Source organism: Lepus europaeus, chromosome 19 (genome assembly GCF_033115175.1).
Source record: "Lepus europaeus isolate LE1 chromosome 19, mLepTim1.pri, whole genome shotgun sequence".
NCBI classification, from domain to species: domain Eukaryota; kingdom Metazoa; phylum Chordata; class Mammalia; order Lagomorpha; family Leporidae; genus Lepus; species Lepus europaeus.
The window spans coordinates 19,948,394-19,969,103 of record NC_084845.1 but is presented as its reverse complement, the minus strand read 5'-3'; the positions used below and the strand labels follow the sequence as shown (position 1 = coordinate 19,969,103).

The 20,710-nt window shown below is 53.6% G+C and overlaps 1 protein-coding gene across 2 annotated transcripts in view; it reads left to right on the top strand.

Moving 5' to 3' along the window:
* Window positions 1–20,710, top strand: part of ZNF536 (zinc finger protein 536) — a 247,859-nt gene that overhangs the window by 64,089 nt on the left and 163,060 nt on the right. For both annotated transcript variants that reach the window (XM_062177770.1, XM_062177771.1), the window contains exon 2: window positions 18,388–18,540. In XM_062177770.1, coding sequence (XP_062033754.1) covers window positions 18,388–18,540 — 153 coding nt within the window. The remainder of the gene's footprint in view (window positions 1–18,387; window positions 18,541–20,710) is intronic.

Below are 20,710 nucleotides of genomic sequence, written 5' to 3'. Positions count from 1 at the left end.
AGGCTGACCGACCCATGCCACCCCCCGCACCTCCCCTTGGTCTCAGAGACTTCGCAGTGGCGGTGTCCTGGGTGTCACTGGCTCCTTTCTGGTCGGATCCTGCCGAAGGGGGCTAACAGGCTCCCGATGAGATGCAAAGTAGGGAGACTGTGTGGCAGCAAAGGGAGGTGACCGGAGAGAAGCGTGGCTGGTGGACGGGAAGGCCCGGGGTGACAGCACTCCCCTTGGGAGACCGCCGCGGCTGCTCTTTGTCCTGTGACTTTTCTCAGGGCATGGTTTCTGTCCTGCATCAAGACCAGTGCCTTCCACCCTCGCCCCTCCATGCTGGACTCCCACGTTGGCCCCACCCACCCTCCTGTCCATCTTGAGCTCGAAATGCACCAAATCCTCACAGTTAACGTCAGGCCAAGGTAGCTCCCAGAGTTTCATCTTGAGAGTCTGCTCTTGAGTCCAACATGTGAGCCTGCACCTGCTACTTAGCCTCCGTAAGCCTCAGTTATCTCATCTGAGTGATGGGAATAATGGAGTCAGATCATGAGTGCAGAGCGTTGATAGATGTTAGCCGCTTCCACTGGATTAACCCTCGTCCTTATCGTCAGGGTCATGTTAGTTCCTGTTGTATCGTTAGTACTATTATTAATAGTAGTATTACATTATTCCAATATTAATAATATAATATTATATTTTTTCTGTGTTTATTTATTTTATCCACTCAAATGCATATAACAGATGCTTCCGGGTAAAAAATTTCGGCCTCCAGTCTTCCTCCCTGGAGGTGTCCCAGCCACTGGCACAAAGTAGAATCTCGCCAGTGTTCTGTGACTGACACCAGCAGTGGTAGACGTTGGGGGTCCCATTGATGAGACCTGGCCTTCTTGGTCTTGGTCTTGCCCTTTGCCACAGAGCCGCGGTGGGCCACGTGTCCATGGGAGTGGCCAGGACTCCTGCCCCGCCTTGCTGTTCTGCACGGAAGCTGCCGCAAGGAAAACAAGACTGTCGGGAAAGGGGCCCAGTGGAGACCCCTACGTGGGCCTGAGATTTATCCGCACTGCGGGTAAGGGCAGCGTGGAACAGTGGGTTCCGAGGGTACATTCGCTCTCCTGGCCTGATTCCTCCAATAGGGACCATGGTGACCGTGGACACCTCGTTGCAAGGTGCCAGGGTCAGCCGGCCATGTCCCTGGCACCTTCCTCGTCCTGCACCTGGATTGGAGAGGCGCCGCACGAGTGTTTGTTGGCTGGGTGAAGCAGCTCCCGGGCTACAGGAAGAGGGGAACACTCACGCCTGCACTGGGCGCACCCACCAAGCAGGAAGGAAGCCAGAAAGGCTCAAGTATGCTCGCTCCTCCGTCCCGTGTCGCTCCCTCCTCCAAGGCGCCCGATGAACACCCTGGAGGAGACGCAAACGGTGTCTTTCACAATGCAAAGGTCAGCCAACATGTGTTTATTGAGTGACTCTGTGGGCCAGCCCTTCGCTGAGCTTTGTTGGTGGTTACGAGACGGGCAGGCCCACGGGGTACTCTTGGTAAGCAGGCTGGCCTAGAACACGTGATGGAAATTAGCGAGCGATGCAGAATAGCTAGCCATTGTGGAAGCCAGTTCGGAAGAGGCTGGGGGAAGGGCGGCAGGTGCCAGGGAGGCCAGGCAAGTCTTTGTGGAGCTATTGTTGGGAGTGAGGTGGTGACAGGAAGAACCTGCAGAGGCAGGAAGCGGCAGGTCAGACAGAGCTGCTCCGTCCGGAGGAGACAGGTGAAGGCCAGGTGTGGTGAGCGCAGCAGACGCTGGGCCGGCAGGGGAGAAGGTGCCACCCGCCCCGTGGCTCCGCCTCCGAGTCCCGGGATGAAGTACCAGATTGCCTGGCTCCCTGCTTCCTCTCTCTCTCTGATCACTGCCCTTCCTCCTGGGGCTCCTTTGAAATCTGACTAAGGTTCTGGGCGCACGGTTCAGCATTTCTGGATGCAATTTGGTCTTACAGCCAGGAATCAAAGGGGACTTGCTATCGCTTTAAAGGATGCCTCTCTCCCTCTTCCTCTCAGTACCTGACCCCACAATCATCGCTGGCTTTGAAATAATAGACCCATCATAATTATGAGAATTAGTCTGGAGGCTTCTGCCTTATTTGCTCAACCGAGGTGATTAAGTCTGTTTTTAGGGTAGAGAGGGCGTCTGGGATCATCTTGGCTGAGAAGGCAAACTCAGAGCGATGCCTGCAGGGTGGGGGCAGCCAGGTGGGGAGGAGGGAGCGGAGGCCTCCATGGCTCAGCCCGTGGGGACCGTGGGCCCGGCCCTGGGAGACCGTGACTACACATGAGCAGAAGGTACCAGGTTTGAAAATGTTCACAGCAAACGTGGCACGTGGAAACCCAGCGGGACTGGACCTTTGCGCTCTGTTAGGGTCCCGGTTGTGGAAGTGGAGACGGAGGCCTGTGGTAGAGAAGGACTTGGATGAGGCCACTGGGAAGTGGGCTGCGTGTCCCTTCCACGCCCCTGGTCCAGATCCGCTGAGCTGTGTCTCCCGTCCACTGTCTCCCATCATCCTCCTGGTTGCACTGCCTGCTTCTTTCCAGAAGCTTCTGGCCGCCTCCCCAGGACCGTGGTGGCTTTGACACGTGGTGCAGAAGCCTGATCCAGTCCAGGCCCTCAGCTCACGGTGCCACCTGCACGCAGCAGCTGGTCCCTGTGGCCTCCCCTTTGCAAGCAGTGGGGCTGGAGCCGTGAGACCCTCTGGGCAGCAGGCAGGCAAGGCTGAGCGCTGATAGAGGGCAGCTTCCGTGTTCTTAGAACGTATTAGAGGAATAGAGCCGTAGTTAATGCACAACTCCTTCTTTGACTTAATTTATTATAATATATGTGGCTAAAATGTAGATCACACTGCTGTTTCGGATCTCTGTTTTGATTCCCAAAATTGCAATCATGACAGGTGGATTATAACCGTGCGTTACCATACAGATGAGGAAATGTTTTCCTGGACGATGTTCCTCTAAGGAGAAGTCGGAGGATACGGGGCAGAGTTGTGAATAACCTTGCGACATGGAGTTGTTGCCTATGGGGTGGGACGCAGCATCACTGACCAGCCTGCTGTGAATATCAGCGCGGGGAGCTTGCGTAGCCAGTGGTGACAAGGGCCCTCCATGTTAGAGAGAGTCTCCCGGTTGCTCATCGAGGAAGGTGTTGGGGCCTTGGTCAGGTTGTTACGTATTGCTGTAGATTGTATTTAGTGCCTACTGTGTACCAGGCACCTTGTTGGGAGCTGTGGATGCTGCAGTGAACCAGAGGGTCCCAAGAGCGGTTGGGGAATGGGCCGGAGAAGCGGAGTGGACGCCGTGGCTGAGCCTGGGGGCCGGGGTTCCGGGCAGAGGGGAAGGAAGATGCTGAAGGCATCTCGCAGGTGGGAACTGAGTGTTCTTCCACCTCCTGGCTGTGTGGCAGCACGCCCGGGACAACATATGTCTGGACAGACACTTCTCGGGCCCAGACGCTCAGTGGAAATGCCCAGGCCGAACTCCTGACCTGATGTGCTGCCCCAGGGCCTGGCCTCTGCTGTTGCAGCCAGCAGTGGTCCTGGGCCAGCACCTGCCCAACCCTTGGTGGTCCAAGTCCCATCTGCCCACCTCCCCCAGCCCAGCTCTGGTGTGGGGCTCCCGAGAGCCACCGGCTTGGCTGAGGGGCAGAGCTGCATCTCCAGGTGGATGCCGCACCCTAGCCTGGCTGGGCAGGAGTGGACAGGGGAGGTCTGGTGAGGGCATGAGTGGTGGCAGCCTTGAACAGCACAAGGGGCAGGTGAGCTCCTGTGACCCAGCATGTTCTCCTGCTATCCAGAGAGGGGTCAGACCCTGGTGGTGGGGACCCTGCACCCTCTCTAAGAGAGCCTAGGGGCAACCACCTGGAGCCCCTGGGTCACTGGGCTGGCCTGGCAGAGGCCAAGGGAGTAGAGACTGAGATGCACTGAGAGCAGGTGTCCCGTGTGTCACCTTTCTCCCAGGTAGAGTCCTCTGCAGCCTGTCCCCTCACAGACACAGGCCACCAGACTTGAGACTAGGCTGCCTGCTCTTAGAAGGTCGCAGGAGGTGAGCTAAGACCTTGAGCATCTGAAAAAACTGGAAAGGAAAGGGCAGCCTCCATGGCGGTGCTGCCCGCCCTTCAGTCATTCATTCTGGCACTCATTCCCGGGACCAGGCCCCAGGACTCAGCACTCACCCAGTGCCAGGCTTTAGGGGCACAAGAGTGAGAAGAATAGGCCCGCCCCAGCCGAGACAGACATTAAGCAGGACATCCCACACATACACGGGTATAAAGTTGAGTGAGTGTATCTGATCTAAAAACCCAAATCTGAACTTCTCTAAAAAAAAAAAAAAAAAACAAAACAAAACAAAAAAAACAAAAACCCGCTCCATCACTAACGTGATACCCAAAGTGGAAAATGCCACATCTGACATCAGAATGCAGGCTCCCTCAAGGCATCGTTTAAACTTCCCTGCCACTTGCGTGTGTATAGTCCCATCCCCAGGCCATCTCATTATGTATATGCACACATTCCAAAAGCAGAAAAGTAACTCCCGAATCCGAAACACTTCCGGTCTTAAACATTCTGTTCATCCCATACAAAGGGTAGAATCTGGCAAGTATTGTGAAGGTGGGGTTCTAGTGTGATGCCCCAGACAGGTGACCCTGCAGCCATACCTTCAAGAATGAGTGGAGTCAGCCAGGCTAGAGGGAGGGGGTGTGGCTGGGGCTGGAGCTTGGGGCTCGTCTTGCACAGGAAGAGGGGACAGGCTGTGTTGGGATTCTAAAGCCCAACAGAGAACTTTCTCACTGGATGGTCTGCCAGGGCTGGCTCCACGGCTGTGCTCACGTGAAGGGCTGGGATTTCCCTGGGCAGATACAGAACAGGCAGGGTGGGGTGGCATCTCTGGGGCTCTCTGTAAGCACCATGGAGAGAAGTTCCCAGGCAGGATCACAAGCAAGGTCTGCAAGGTCGCGCTGCCGCCCGGGTCACTGCCCAGAGCCCACAGGTAGCTCTGAGGCTCTCTCTCCGTGTGAGGTGTGTTTCCTGGGACAGCGCCCCGGCAAAGCCTGAGGGACCAAAGGAGCCACGACCCCTGTGTCACCAGATGTCAGGAGGAAGGGGCTGCTCTGTGGGGAGGTGGAGAGGCAGCTCCTGGTGGTCCTTTCATACCACTGGCCTCAATGGCGCTAGGGATGGTGAGGCTGAACCCCTGCCACACTATCTACCTCTTCCTCCTCCTCACTGTCAGCTCCCCATCCCCCTCCCTCCAGGGTCATCCTCTCCCACTCCCTCCAAGGGACATTTTGAAGACAGGTGCCAAATAAGCCATCACATTTGGCTTAGAAAACATGGGAATCAGTGAAGGTTCATTTTACCTACGTGGGTTTCCTAGCTCGGGCACTGGGCAAAATGCATCCTGCTTGGAACATAGGGCCATTTGGAGGGCTCTCCTATGACTGACTCCCTACTGGCTTTCCTTGGTTTACCTGTGGTGTGTTTTGAACCTCATAGGCAGGGCAAAACAGGGCGAAATGCCATGTAGGGTCTCCTGGATGCCCCTTGCTGTGTTCTCATTTCTTTTTAAGATTTATTTAGTTGAAAGAGTTACAGAGAGAGGTGTCTTCCATCCACTGGTTCACTCCCCAAATGGCTGCAATAGCCAGAGCTGAGCTGATCCGAAGCCAGGAGCCAGGAGCTTCTTCCAGGGCCTCCCACATGGGGGCAGAGGCCCCAGGACCTGGGCCATCTTCTACTGCTTTCCCAGGCCATAGCAGAGAGGTGGATTGGAAATAGAGCAGCCAGGACTCGAACCAGTGCCCATATGGGATGCCGGCGCTGCAGGCTGGGGCTTTAACCCGCTATGCCATAGCGCTGGCCCCTAGCTCATTAGGTTTTCACAAAAGATTATGAAGCAGGTGCCCTCATCTCCGTGAGTGGGCGGAGTCAGGGAACCTTCACAAACGTGCAGTTCAGATGGGACGCCGGAGCTGGTGTCACAGTGCCACTGTGTCCCCACCACACCACAGCACCATGGAAGGATTTAAAGAGTGAAGAGGTTCACAAACCCGCTGCCTGAACCTCCGGAAACCCTCGGATTCATCTGCCGAAAGTACTGCTCCCCGGGTCTCCAAGTTTACAAACAAGGAAACCGAAGCTCAGAGACCCGGAGCTGGCACAGTTAGAGCGGAGATGCAAACTCACATCTCGGGGTGAAACCAACCCCGGTGTTCTGCGGCGTTCTAATGCCAGAGCCGGACCACTGAGGTGGGAGGGAAAGCTGCCTGGGGAGGGCGGGCCGTCGCTGTGCACGTCAGGGGCCCCTTGTCCTTGTCCACTCCTTCCGGGGCTCCTGGGAGGACACATTCATCTTGACTGTCAGACCCTGTCCCTCATCAAAACGCCTTTGGACTCACTCACCTGTGGCATTTCCACAGCCTAGAAACTGCCCTGCTTGGACACCTGCTGCGTGCTGGGTGTGTGCTTAGCACTTCCCAGGCCAGAGGGAGGGAGCTGCTCTCAGAGGTGCAGGTGCACCTGGAGGGGGCCTGCCAGAGACCAGCCGGGGGCTATCCCAGGCTACAACTGCAGGAAAATGGTTATGGCCAGGTTTATCATTGGAAAAGGTGGCTCCCGCGGCTACATTGGCGGAAAACAAAGTTGCCTGTCCAGAAGTACCAGAAATAAATCCACACCTCTGCCAGTCTCTACCTGGGGAAAGCAGGGGAAGCTTTGCTCACGGTCATGTTGGCTAAAGTCCACTGCCCTCCGAGCAGCCTGGGACCGGAGAGGCCCCTTTCAGGACACCGGCTAGGGCTTTGGCGTCCATTTCTCTGCAGATCCCAGGGCAGTGGGCAGTGGGGCATCTTGGCTGTCTCCTCGGCTCCTCTGCTCTGTGGCCTCAGCCAAGGCCGAAGACACGCAGCAGCTGAGCGACAGATTTCCAGAAAAATCCAAGTCTGGGGCCGATTGGCAGAACTGGATAGATTTTTTTTTTTTGGTAATTTTTTACTAATTGTTACCTGTCAACTAAAGCATTTATTGCTCTACGGTATTGAGGAATTAAGTCTTTATTCCAAAAATATTTTCAATCCTGATGCCAAGAGAGCATCCCTCTGATACAGGTTCTCAAATGGAGAAGGATGCAGAAGTCAGTGCTCAAAAATGGCAGTGACTTCAGAGCTGGCAATTGACACTTGTTTTCTGCCACTGTTTACTCTTCAATAAAAAATGCATATTTACCATAGCAACCTCCTGGTCACGTGGCGCCCTGTCTTACACGCTCCCCTCTAAAACAGAATGGCTTCTTAAAGAAACACACACACCCTAAGAGGCATGGCTTTTGATGCGGAATAGTGTTCTTTCTACAGGAGCCTTCCTTCCTGGGATTTAATGCTAATAAACACGTCATCTTTAGAGAAATCATTTCGGTCCCCTGTCTTAAATTTTAGGACATTCATCCTGGAAATCCAAATAAAATGAGTCTTGGAGGGGCTTTTGATTATCTGGAGGGCTCGCTAATTATTTATTTTAAAACAGCTCTCTCTCTCTCTGTGTGTGTGTATATGCATATATATTTTTTCATCCGTACGTGCACAATCTATAAGCAGCAGCCACTAGCGTCATCATCTGGAAGGGAGTTTGGTGTAGATTCTAATGACCTCCCGCTTCATCTGTGATTAAAGATTGTCATCTATGCAAAGCTCAATTGCAGCCTGAATTGTTTTTCGCTGCGAACTTGGGAGAATTGCCTGGGTTCTGAGAGCTTTGGAGGAACTGCTCCAACCTGGAGTTTTCCGGGAAGAAGAGACACGTGCCCCCCTTTGGAGCCATGCACTTGTCTGATTCCAAAGGTGGGAGCTGGTGGGTGGGGAGAGCCCCCGGACCACAGGTCTCCCCCATGCCAGCCTTCTGCGCTGTTCCCGTTGGAGCCGCTCTTCATTGGAGCATATCCCGAGCCGGGCACCATGCTAGGTTCCCTTTTATGTGAGATGTGTTACCACGCGTGTGCTGCCCTGCAAACATGGAAAGCCACCCCCAGCCGTGTGGCTCTCCCAGGATTGCACTGCTAAACTAACCTCTCTGCTTGTTTTGTGCTTTGAACTTGGACTTGGAGGACAAGTGGGGACAGTGCGCAGTGCCTGCCTTCTCAGAACGTTCCCCCAGACACCCTGGGGGTGGACGCAGTATCAGACGGGTGTGCTGGGCTGCAGTGCCACCGGTCTCTATGGGAGCCACAGCTCTGTGGCTATGAGACCAGACCAGAGCTGTGGTCAGTGCCCCCAGGATGGGGGCAGGGCGGGGCGCTCTGAACTGCGCCTGTGAGTGTTTTACGTCCCTATCGGCCACAGATAAACCAGTAGGAAAAACAAGGGCGCACTGTGGCTCTGAGCGGCATGAGGCAGGGCTCTGTGCGTGGCCAAGTGGCACCGTGACGAGGACTCGGCCGAGGAGAATGGAGGGGACGCCATGCCTCGGCCTGCTCCTCCGACCACAGCGCCTACACCGGCTGTTTTCTAATGACCCGTTGTGGGTGCCTCTGTGCCACCTTAATAGATTAAAGTGGTGCGGGTGCCTCCGCGCAACCTGGAGTCAGCCCCGAACTGTGCCCACGCACAGGCTGGGCGAGGTAATTGTGGATCATGTATCTCTTTGTTCCCGACAATTTTATAAAAGAGTATGTATTATGTATGGTGTGACCTTCAAATGTCAGGAATGTGTTGTGCAATAAACTGTCAATATTTGTGGTTATAAGGTACTAGATGACTTTTACAATAATTGGAACGGCTATATTAAAAGCTTGGATCACTCAGCTGGTTAAAGAGAAAGACACAGGCCAGTGTTCATCAGGGACTCGCCGTCTGCCAACTATTAAATGAAAGATATTGCAAGGTGCTTAAGATGTCTTCTTTGTTTAAAAAAGAATATGGCAAAACACGTCTCCAGGGGCGGCATTATCTCCACATCATCCTTCCTCCTTTCGGCGTGTGTGCGATTCCCCTGAGAGAACTCAGCGCCACCGTTGTGGCCACTGACCAAGTGCATCTTGAAGCTGCCTCTGGGTGTCATGGAGGCAAGAATTCCTGCAGTGACGTCTCCTCGTCTCCTCCCAGCTCCCCTGCCCCAAACCCCCGCTCATCAGGAGGGGCTGGACATGATATTTAGAGGATCTTAAAAGCGTTGGGATTTTTTAAAAAAGAAATGATGGAGAAGTCTGTTGGGAACTTACACTTTCCTGATAGTAGAAGGGTCTGTAGTTGTTTGTGTGTGTGTGTGTGTGTGTTTTAAGAGAGGAGCACTTACGTTGAGGAAACAAGGCAGGCCTAAGAAATGTTTTTTAACGATTATAACAGTAGCTGGTCCCTGTTTTCCTCTCATCTTCTGTTGATCGATGTCTCTTCAAGCTCTTGAGAGGCTACTGCTTCTTAGGTCAGCGTGAGCTCCCTTCTTAGCCACACACTGAAGACAGGAATTGGCACAGGGTGCCACCCTCAGCAGCACACCCGCATCGCCTGCCTGTACAGCCCTCTCACGGCTTTCCCAATGCTGAGTGTCATTGTGAACTTGTGCTTCCTTCCACCCCGGTGGAGTGAGAACTGGGAGACACCTGGCCACCTCCTCCAGGAAGTCTCCCTAGATACCCCCCACGGCACCAAGCTCCCCTACTTGCATAGAGGACTTTCGAGCTCCTCTGGTGTTCGGAGGTGCCCAGGGCCTGGCAGTCAGGAGTGGGTCTCAGCCTCTAACATCCAATTTGCCTCCTCTGCGACCTTTATTTATCCAAAGAGCGTTTACTGAGTACCTGCTCAATGCTGAGTGCCGACCAGGGGCTGCTGACGTAACACCACCTGCAGAAACTGGCCCCTGGTCTCTGGGGACTTGTATTCTGGGGTGTGTGGGTGGTGAGTGGTCCCACACGCAGCCCAGCTATCGCCTGCGGGGCACGCTGAGTGCTGTGGCAGGGCCCAGGCAGGGTCTGAGCCACCTGAGAGCAGACTCGTGCTGTGCCTCCCTAAGTATTAAGAACGGGCTCTGGGCTTGGCCAGACCAGAAACACGTTTGGCCCATGGTGCTTGAATCGGGAAGCCCTTGTGTATTTTCGGGGAAATTTAATCCATGTGTTTCTGATTCGTTTTCACTTAATTCATCACAATGTTGCTTTAGAGAGGCTATTTGAAGTTCTGATATCTGATATATTTTTTTTTTTTAAAATAACCTTTTAATGACCTAGTTCCCCAATTCCAGAACTCCTGTCTTGCCAAAAGCAAACGGGGCCCTGCTCCATGTTGACTTGGGGGTGCAGGAGAGATGTAACAGCATGAAGGGCAGCCCCCCTGACCCCCATCCAGTCCTGTGCCCACCTGCAAGACCCAGCCCAGCCTCATGTTCCCAGTGACCCTAGAGGAAACTGGCTGTTGCCTTCTCATGAGTGGACATCCTTTTCTAAGATAGCTCTCTATTTAAACAAATGCTTGCATCCATCCATACTAAGGCATAGCTGTTGGACGTGACTCCATATGGCCATGATGAAACCAAGAACTTGGATGGAGCAATCAGGACAGCGAGCGCTGACCCGAGGCAGGGGCTGCACCTTGCAGCGGCTCAGTAGAAGTATTTACAGTGAAATTAGAATTTTCTGCATGCAATTAATTTAAAAGTCATTTTTTTTTAAAAGAAAATGAGTCCTTTCTACCACTGGGATCGTGGCTCTATTCAAGGCTGTTCACCTTAAAGTTTTCAAAATAAGGGCGGTGTCACGCTTTGAAGAGGTACCATACATTCCTTTGGATTTACTCCGAGGTATTAGTTATTCCTCACCCCTGAAAAGATCTGGAAGCGGTGGTGCATGTGAGCAACCACACAAAGGGAGAGGTGATTTTTCCATGTCCTAGGAACCGCCTTCTCACCCCGTCGTCTCCACAAATAGTTTTTTTTCCCTTCATTAATGAAGTGAGAGCTGTGCTTTTGAGCTGCTCTTTGCACAAGGCAGACTTTCAGAATTAACTGACAACCCATCTGGGAAAATGTATTTACTGTTATACTAGAAGTTCTGCAGACATTAAAATATCATGGCATTTTATGCAATGGAGTGGTAAGTGCCCGAGTGAGCCGAGGGCGGCCATAGCCCGTGAGGTTGCTGGGGTAACTCTCCGCTCCCCCGTGTGGACTTCATCACCACCATCATCATCACCACTGGCTGCAGAAGCATCATTACGCTTTAGTTTTCATGGAAATCTTCCCATAGTGGACTCGTGGGTGCACGCGGAGTCAGGCTGCCTGGCAGGCAGGATAGAGCGAGAAGTGAGACAGCCCTGTGTCCAAAGAAACCTCTCTTTCCTCTCCCTCTTCTGCCCCATTCTGCTTCCTCTGGGCTCTGGCTCTGACCACTGTCTTATGCCTTGGTGTCCTGGGAGACTGTGAGTAAACTCAGAAGTCCTCATAGGTTTCTCTGAGCTGGTTCCTGACCTGCCCCGGCAACAGCCACCTCTTGTCCCTGTGGCTTAACCCAACCAAGGCTCTTTTGCATCCACACAGTCTGCTGAGGCTCAGCTCCCACCTGGCTGGTGGCTCGCTTACCAAGTGCCTGCCCGGTTATGATTCCACCATCCCACCTGTCAGTTTCGAGGCTACTATGGCCAGGGAGGGGTTGGAGGTAGGGGAGGAACAGCAGGTGCACTCTCTCCTCCATCTCTCCTTCCCCCCACTAGCCAGAACTTGGTCTCCTGTCCCCACCTTGCTCACAGGAAGTTGAGAAGTTTCAGGGTACATGGTAAATGATTTTACCATCATATTCTCCCGTGTCTCTCAGACTGACCCCCAGTTTCTTATCTAGTGGCTGGGGGAGAGGAGAGTGGATGAGTGAAAGAACAAAACAGCAGGCAGTGCTAGAAGCAACCTTGGCGGGGAGGCCCAGGGGTCTCCCAGCACTGCAAGATGCTAGGAAGCTGGAACTGAGGGCCTGGCCTCTCTGGGTTAGAAAGAGGGCAAAATCCAGGGGTTCAAGGATGTGCCCCGAGAGGAAGAGATTCCGCCCCCTTACTGCTGAGTCAGTCCTCTTGGGAGGGAAGCCTGTTTGACATACACACCCCTGGGAAACCCTTGGTGTTTAAAGAGAACCTGGGGGAGACATTACCCTTGAGGTACAAAATCATTGTCCAACCCAACTTGCTGCATTTCAAACACACAGCACCTGCAATAGGTCAAGTGCACAAGGTGCACCCCCAGAGGGCCGCCATGTTGCTGTACGGCTAGATGGCCCATTTCAGGGGTGGCTTCCGGGAGACACACGGGCACATTTCGTGCGCGTTTGGCTCTGTTCATTTTTGAGAAGTCATGTGTCTTTAACATCCTACAAGCCTTTGTCCATCCAGCGCCTCCAGGGCTGGGTTCAGGTGATGGTGAGGATTCCAAGGCACAGCCATGGCCGTGGGCCCGCCCTCCCACGCCCTGTGTGAAGACTGGTGGAAGGTATGCAGGCCACGGAACTAGGCCATGGGGGATTGGAACAGGCACCCGGAAGACAGTTGCAAAAGCCGAGTATCTGGTGTGCCCTCGCCCCTCAGTGCCACATCCTTGCAGCACAACCTGAAGCGATTAGGAGCCATCTCCTCCTTTGCAGCAGACCCCTGCCAGCCTGTAGCCAGAGAAGGCTGGCCAGGGTGTCTCAGACCTATCGCCTTCCACTTCTCCTGGGCAGAAGCGCTGGAAAGGTTGCAAGTGCAGCCTGCATCTCTCTGGAATATTATTAAAAGATTTTATTTATTTATTCGAGAGGTAGAGTTGCAGACAGAGAGAGGGAGACAGAGAGGTCTTCCATCTGCTGGCTCACTCCCCAGATGGCCAAAACGGTTGGAGCTGGGCTGATCCAAAGCCAGGAGCCAGGCGCTTCTTCCAGGTCTCCCACACAGGTAGAGGGGCCCAAGGATTTGAGCCACCTTCCACTGCTTTGCAAGGCCATAGCAGAGAGCTGGATCAGAAGAGGAGCAGCTGGGACTCGAACCGGCACCCATATGGGATGCCAGCACTGCAGGCAGAGGCTTTACTTGGGCCACAGCGCCGGCCCCTGGGATATTATTTCTTGCTGCCACACAAGACATCCATCCCTGAAGAAACAGAGCTCACAGGAGTTGTTTCCCAGCCGTTTCTCGGACACTTGGGGCACAGGCCATGCACAGGCTGTGGGTGTGCTGGTCAAGGAGATGGCCTCCCGCTGCACAGCCAAATGCCTCTGCCCCCAGGGCCACCTCCGTCCCCAGCTGTGGGCAGAGCTGTGCATCCTTTCCCAGGTGAGCAGGGAGGAACAGCTGCTGATTGCAGGTTGATCTCCATACACACATCCACCTTTTGCCTCTCCAATGCACTCATACAACGTGTCCGGTGGGGGGGGGGGGATCAATACTGCAAGGTGGAGGAAAAGAAAATTAAAAAAAAAAAAAAAAAGTTAAAACTAATGCACAAATGGTCTGACAAAGATGTACTTTTTGTCCTGCTCCTTGCTTTCTACCGTCTACTTCCTGGACCGCCCAGGGTAGGACCCGTCCGTCTGTCACCAGGGCCACCAACTGCCCTGCCCTGGCCAATTCTGGGGCACCAGGCCAAGCGTTGGGCTGGCTCCTGCAGAGTCTCTCCCAGCGGGACGAAGCGAGGCTATTACCCTCTGCATAGACAAGGCATCTGACAGCCGAGGAGCCCCTCCCCTCCCCAGCCCCCATGAGAATGCTGGGTTCTTGGTGCAACAACGCCCATCAGGCGCAAGCACGCACCCACCCACAGGGCCTCGTGGAGGAGCGGCTGGGGCCAGAGCGCCTCGGCCCTCCCTGCGCTTGGCTCTCGGCCTCCCTGGACACTTCCTGGGACCACCCAGCATCCCCTTCATTGTGGCTCGGAGTTTGTTTTTCTAGAAGGATTAGTCTCAGAGTAAACGCCACGGGCCTTCTGGCCCTCCCAAAAAAAACCCGTTTCTGTGTAAAGTGAAAATTAGCCTCTTAAATCTGCAGAGAAAGCTGTTTATCTTACAAATGTATTCTTTTTTTATTGGGCCACACATATCCGAGATAGAAAGATAAAAGGGGAACAGATTCGGGCCATCACTTGGAGTGACACCGAGTCAGGCCAGGCTCTTCCTCAGCTGCTGCAAGGCATGCCTGCTGCTGAGTTTATCCAGAATGTTCTCCTGGCCAAAAGCTCTGGTAGAAATACACCCCCTCCCGGCTCCCCCACCCACCCACCCACAGCTTCTCCTAGGCAGCCGCCATCTTGCTGCTGCATGCAGGTGGGCCCGTCGGAGGAAGCTGGGGGTGGGAGGTGGGGGGAAGGGACACAGGAGGGCCTGCAGGAAGTAAACTTCTGAGGTCTGCACCTGCCTGCCACTGTCCTGAAGCCGCTATCCAGGGCACTGAAGTCCTGCTTATAATTCAAATTGACAGCTGTGGGCCTCCTGACTTAAATTGGATGCCTTAAATATGTCGCAAGGAGCGCTTGGACAGAATTTCAATCAGGTTCATCACTATTTTGAGCTGACCCCTGTGATGCCAGAGAAAGGGAAGTGGAGTGGCGCTTGGGTGGGGGAAATGCTACGTTCGGGGGTTGGGATGGGGTGGGGCAGGGCAGGGAGTGGCCGTTGATACCCCGGTGTGTCCGACTTGGAGCTGGCTTCTGCTCTCTCTGGTGGCAGCCCTGGCCCCCTGGGAGACTCTGCCTATGGGATGTGGGCGTCCCACAGTGACTGTGCTCGGGGCGTCTGACTTGCCTGAAGCATTTCCTTAGGCTTGTTTGCCCTCATCAAGAAGCTATCCTGGCGGCCAGCGTAGGGGGTTGGACCACTGTCTGTGACACCAGCGTCCCAAATGGGTGCCGGTTCGAGTTCCGGCTGCTCCACTTCTGATTCGGTTCCCTGCTAATGCTCCTGGGAAGGCAGAGTTCTTGAGCCCCTGCACCCACAAGTGAGACCCGGGGGAAACTCCTGACTCCTGGCTTTGGCCGGGCCATTGGGGAAAGAACCAGTGCATGGAAAATCTCTGTCTCTCTCTCTCTGTAAACTGCCTTTCAAATAAATAAATTTTAAGGGAAAAAGAAGAAGCAGCAGCCATTCTAGTAGTTTCCACATTCATCTGGGTGAACTTAAATCTAGTGCTTGGTGGGTTGAGCTGTGCATGAAAAATGGCCTCGTCCTCTTTATGCACATTTTTGAGATAAAGAGCTGGATAATTATATCTTTTGGATGGATACAAAGGCAATTCAAAAAGAGGGGCCGGCATGGTGGCGCAGTGGGTTAAGCCACTGCCTTCAGTGCCAGCATCCGATGGCAGAGCTCCTGTTCAAGTCCCACTGCTCCGCTTCCCATCACACTCCCTGCCAATGCGTCTGGGAAAGCAGTACAAGATGCCCCAAGTACGGGGGTCCCTGCCACCACATGGGAGGCCCGGATGGAGTTCCAGGCTCCTGGCTTCAGCCATTGCAGCCATTTGGGAATAGAAAATCTCTCTTTCTCTGTGTCTCTTTCTGTCTATACCTCCCTCACTTCCTCCCTCTTTGTCATTCTGCCTTTTAAATAAATAAAAGCATATTTTTGAAATTTCCTTAAGTGGAAATGAAATTAAAAGGTAAAGTTTATTTGGGTTCAGAAACTTTTCATGTATAGGAGGGGTTTTCAGTTTATGGGAAATATGTTTTAGGAAAAAAATATGCATGGTTTTCAAATTTTTGCACCCCAGTAAATTCATTTATTATTACTATTTTTATTGAAGTTCTTATTTATTATTCAAGAGACATGTAAAGAGAGAGAGTGAGCTGTCACCTACTAGCTAACTCCGCAAGTTCCCACAATGGCTGGGTTTCGGCAGAGCCAGCCTGGGAGATGGGAACTTAACGCAGGTCTCCCATGCGAGTGGCAGGAGCTGAACTACTTGAGCTGTTACCACTGCCTCCTGGGGTCTGCACTGGCAGGAAGCTGGAAACAGAAGCTGGAGCTGGGCATGTGCCCGAGTTCTCTGACACGGGCTGTGGGCGTCTTCACCGGGGCTTTTTTTCTTTTTTTTCTTTCTTTCTTTCCTTTTCTTTTTTTTTTTTTTTTTTTTTTTTTTTTGGACAGGCAGAGTTAGAGAGAGAGAGAAGAGAGAGAGAGAGAGAGAGAGAGAGAGAGAGAGAGAGAGAGAGAGAGAGAGAAAGGTCTTCCTTTTCCGTTGGTTCACTCTCCAAATGGCCACCACGGCTGGTGCACTGCAACAATCCGAAGCCAGGAGCCAGGTGCCTCCTCCTGGTCTCCCATGCGAGTACAGGGCCCAAGCACTTGGGCCATCCTCCACTGCCTTCCCGGGCAACAGCAGAGAGCTGGCCTGGAAGAGGGGCAACCAGGACAGAATCCGGCGCCCTGACCGGGACTAGAACCCAGGGTGCCGGCGCCGCAGGCGGAGGATTAGCCAAGTGAGCTGCAGTGCCGGCCTTCACCATGTCTTAACCACCAGGCAAGGCACCTGCCTCGAGACCTAGCTGGAGTTCTGTGTCCCCCACACCTTGTTGAAGTTTCTGGTAGCTCTCCCAGTGATGGTGAGAAGAGGCCAGGAGAATAAGTTTGGAAGTGAGCCTGCCCAGAACTCTTCAAGGCCAGTGATCTGTTCACACTCCAAGTGCAGCTTCTGCAAGCCAGAGAGGGTCTCCACTGTTGCTTGGAGCAAGTACCCAAGTGGGACATGAGTGTGTGCTCTCATGGGGCCTTGTATGTCCATCTGTCCCTTTTGGCTGTTAGCAGAGAGCACCAGCATTGACTTTTACAGGAAGAAAGCAATTTGCATTGGGGCTGGCGCTGTTGCATAGTGGGTAAAGCCACTGCCTGTAGTCCTGCAGTGCCGACATCCCATATGGGAGCCAGTTCGAGTCCCAGCTGCTCCACTTCCAATCCATAGCTCTCTGCTATGGCCTGGGAAAGCAGTAGAAGATGTACCAAGTCCTTGGGCCCCTAGACCTGCGTGGGAGACTGGGAAGAAGCTCCTGGCTCCTGGTTTCTGATTAGCACAGCTGCCGTGTGGCCATCTGGGGGGTGAACCAGCAGATGGAAGACCTCTCTCTCTCTCTCTCTCTCTCCGCCTCTGCCTATCCATAACTTTGCTTTTCAAATAAATAAAATAAAGCTTTTTTTTTAAAAAAAAAAGCAATTTGCATTTCCGTTTGCTTGGAAGGTACAAGTAGTATTTATTCTGATCTTTGTAGAACTCACAGATCTGTTCATTATTCCAGAAGGTTCCCTTGTTCTCATGGTGGGATTTACCATGCGGGTTGGAAGCTGTGGCAAGGACCCTGCTAGGCTCAGGAGCTTAGATTCTGTGCCAGGCCCTCAGCCTCCAGCTCCGTGGGGAGGTGGCAACTCGGGAAGAGAAAGCAAGTCTCGAGCAAGCTCTCACCTCCCTCCTCTGAGATGCACACAGACTCCCGACTCCAGTCCTGCTCCCCCGATGCCGCCTCTCCGGCACTGTGATGTCAACACCTCGAGCATTGCAATAACGTATCCTCCAACCACTAGATATTTTCCCAGTTTTATTTACTGTTATGTCCCATCGTTTCTGTGCAGAAGGCAGCGGTATGTAAATTTGATTCCATTTTCTAATGGTTTGGGTTACATAACAAACAGCAGCAGGAAGGAAAATTTGTATTGCTACTTTACGGGGGAAGGTCTCCAGTCACGGTGCAGAGATTTAGGTGCCGTGCTCCGAGTTTGTGGGAGTTTTGCAGCTGAGTTTCTGCACATGACTTTGAATTTGTCACTGTATGTTTATCATGGGCTAATTGTGGAGCCACATTTCCATACTTCTCCGTCTCCCTTCCATGAGATTGCACCAGCCAGCGATGGATACAAGACTCTATAAGAAAGAGATGATCAGTTTGGGATAATTTTCTTTCCTGTCCCAAAATAGCTGTATGTCTGCGTGTCTTGGAGAGTCAGCTGAACAACAGCCTTTTTCCATTCGTTGCTTGATAGGAGGCAAATCTGATTTCGATACCATAGCGAATTCTGCAACTAGTCCATAGTGTAAATTAGTCAGCTTCAACAAACACCAACATTTTTAAACTTTTTGGAAAAAAAATATTTAATAAGAACTTAGCAAAAAAAGAAGAAATCCAACCAGCTGCTGACACAGCTGTTTCTTTTCTTGCTTAATTCAGTTCAATATAAAGGTACCATATGCTGCTTAAGACGATGATAGGAAAGATGAAATAATTTAAGAGAATAACAAGAAAATACATGAATTGTCAGCATTCTGTCAGAGCTCAAGAATGAAACAGACAGGTGTAGTATTGACATGCTTAACTTGGTGTGGTGCTAGCAGTGTGGGTGCGAACAGCTCCTGACGTGTGCTGAAGTGATGTGTGAACGTTTCTCCTTCGCTGCAGACATGGGCGAGGAGGCTGGGAGATCCACCGGCGTCCAGCAGCCGGCACTGCTGCGAGACAGGAGCCTGGGCGCCGCCATGAAGGACTGCCCGTACTGCGGGAAAACCTTCCGGACGTCCCACCACCTTAAGGTCCACCTGAGGATACACACAGGTGAGAGGTCTGGCTGCTTCCGGGGACGAGGCTCGGAGAAGGAGGAGGCCGCCGCGGCGTGGCCGTGCTCCCGGCCCACATCCTCGGGCGCTGGAAGGTTCTCCGGGGGCCTGTCTGTGTGCCGCCGCGTGGTCAGACCAGCTGTGTCACTTACCACCCCTCTCCCAGTGGACTCTGGACAGGCAGAAGGACATCCCGCGTGGTCCAGGCCTGGGGTCGTGACCCTTTGTTTCCGGCTCCAGAACATTCTGTGGCACTCAAGGAGCGCCTCTCTGTGGCCTTGTAGGGGGAGCAGGGGTCTTTGGGTGTCGGTGGCAGGAGCCCAGCTCAAACTCCTGCAGGATTAGGAGGACAGGAGAGCTCCCCCCAGTATCCAGGCACACTGGCTTTTGGCCCAGCCTGGGTTATAAGCCCATACCTCAGAATGCACCGTAGAGTCAGCCCTGCCCCACGCTACGTGCGGTAGAGGTGGGTGGCCCTCCACCCACTACCTAGCTCTCCTCACAAGAAAAAAATCGAGATGTCCTTAACCAGAAAGGGGCAGATGGCTGCTGGGCCCCTGACGACGAGGACTTGTCTTTGTCCCTCTGCCTCGCCCAGCGGCCACCACCCTCTCCAGCTCTCCTGCGAGATGTCTGCCCATTGCCAATACCAAAAAAAAATCTGAGATATGGACACCTCCATTTTCTTTGATTTTTCTCCTGACACTTTATCTATTGGAGTATGAGCTGCTTCAGAGAATAGACAAATATGCCATCTATTTTCAAAAATAATTGTCGTGTGTTTCCTGGGGAATCAATACTATGCGGGGTTGGGCGGGCTTATGGAATGTGCATGGATCTGGTGAGCATCGTGGGCTTGGGAACAGCAGCCCCTCACCAGGAACCTCCCCAAGTCTCCCCAGCAGCGAGAGGTGTGCTGAAGACAGGTAGCTGTGTGTGCCCAGCTGCCTGGCTGTGGCTGGCCATCTTCACTGCCCGCCCTGCCCTGGAGTCATCCCAGGCCAAACAGGAATGGTTCAGACCCAAGCACAGGTCCCACCACTTTCCAGGAACACCCACTCTGATCTGACCCCGCCTCCCTCTCAGTCCCGCCCTGCACCGTTCTCCATCCTCATCATCCCTCGGAAACAGCCCTTGCCCTGCCCAGTGCAGAGCCCCTGTCCCTCCTGCAGGACCTGGGGAGATGCACCTGCCGTGCCCTCTGCCTGAATGTTCTTCCTCAAGGTGGTCACTGGGGGCTCAGGTCGAAGGGAAGCTATCCCAGGAGACCCCTCCCTGCACCCCCATCTCAATGATCTGCCCTCCTTTCTACCTTGTTTTCTTCCTAAGCGTGAAATTCTCTGAACTGCTCTTGTCCAGGTCAATTATTCGGTTCCCTATGTATTGTTTGTCTCCCACCAAGCAGGAGCTAAGATTTGTGAGGGTGGCGCTGTTGTCCGTCTTCTTAATTGCTGTCATTTCCGTGACCCCGGGGCCTGCGCGAGCACCTTACACCTAGCAGGGGCACAGTGAATTTATTTGAAAGGCTGAATGACAGAACCAGCACTGGAGTGAGCGACCCTCCCCCTGTCGGCCCTGTGCTGTGCTGTGATAGGAAGAGGTCAAGTGTAGTAGGGAACGGCCCCTCCCCCCACCCCGGGGACCACGGAAACCGCTGGGAAACCACAGCATGGTGGCAGTCGGGGGCTGCCTGTGCCAACTCCTTCACTGCTACCAATTCCCCAGGGGTCCAGGGAGGGATCCCAAGCTCCCCGAACAGTGCACCCCTCTACCAGACCTGCAGCGTGGCAACACCGCCCCCTCCTCAGTGAGGCCTTCCCTGCCCACCCATCTGACAGCGCAGGCCGGACCCCACCTACACCTGCCCAAGGGCCCTCTCTTCCCTGCTCTGTCTTTCCCCTTGGATTTGCTTCTTCCTGCTGTGTCTCATTCAAGCCCTGGCACGGGAGCTCCACAAGCATGAAGGCTTGTGTCTGTGTGTCCTGCAGTGTCTCTGCTGGCTAGCATCAGATCAGAGCTGGCTCCCAGGATGTACTCACCTGTGGAGTGAGTCCCTGGGTGAAAGACACCTGGCTTCCTCGGGTTAGACCCATGCCCCGGAGTGGAGCCTGGGCTGCCCACGGGGGAGCAGCAGTAAGGCCTTGTGGTGCTGCACCCAGCCCCGGGAG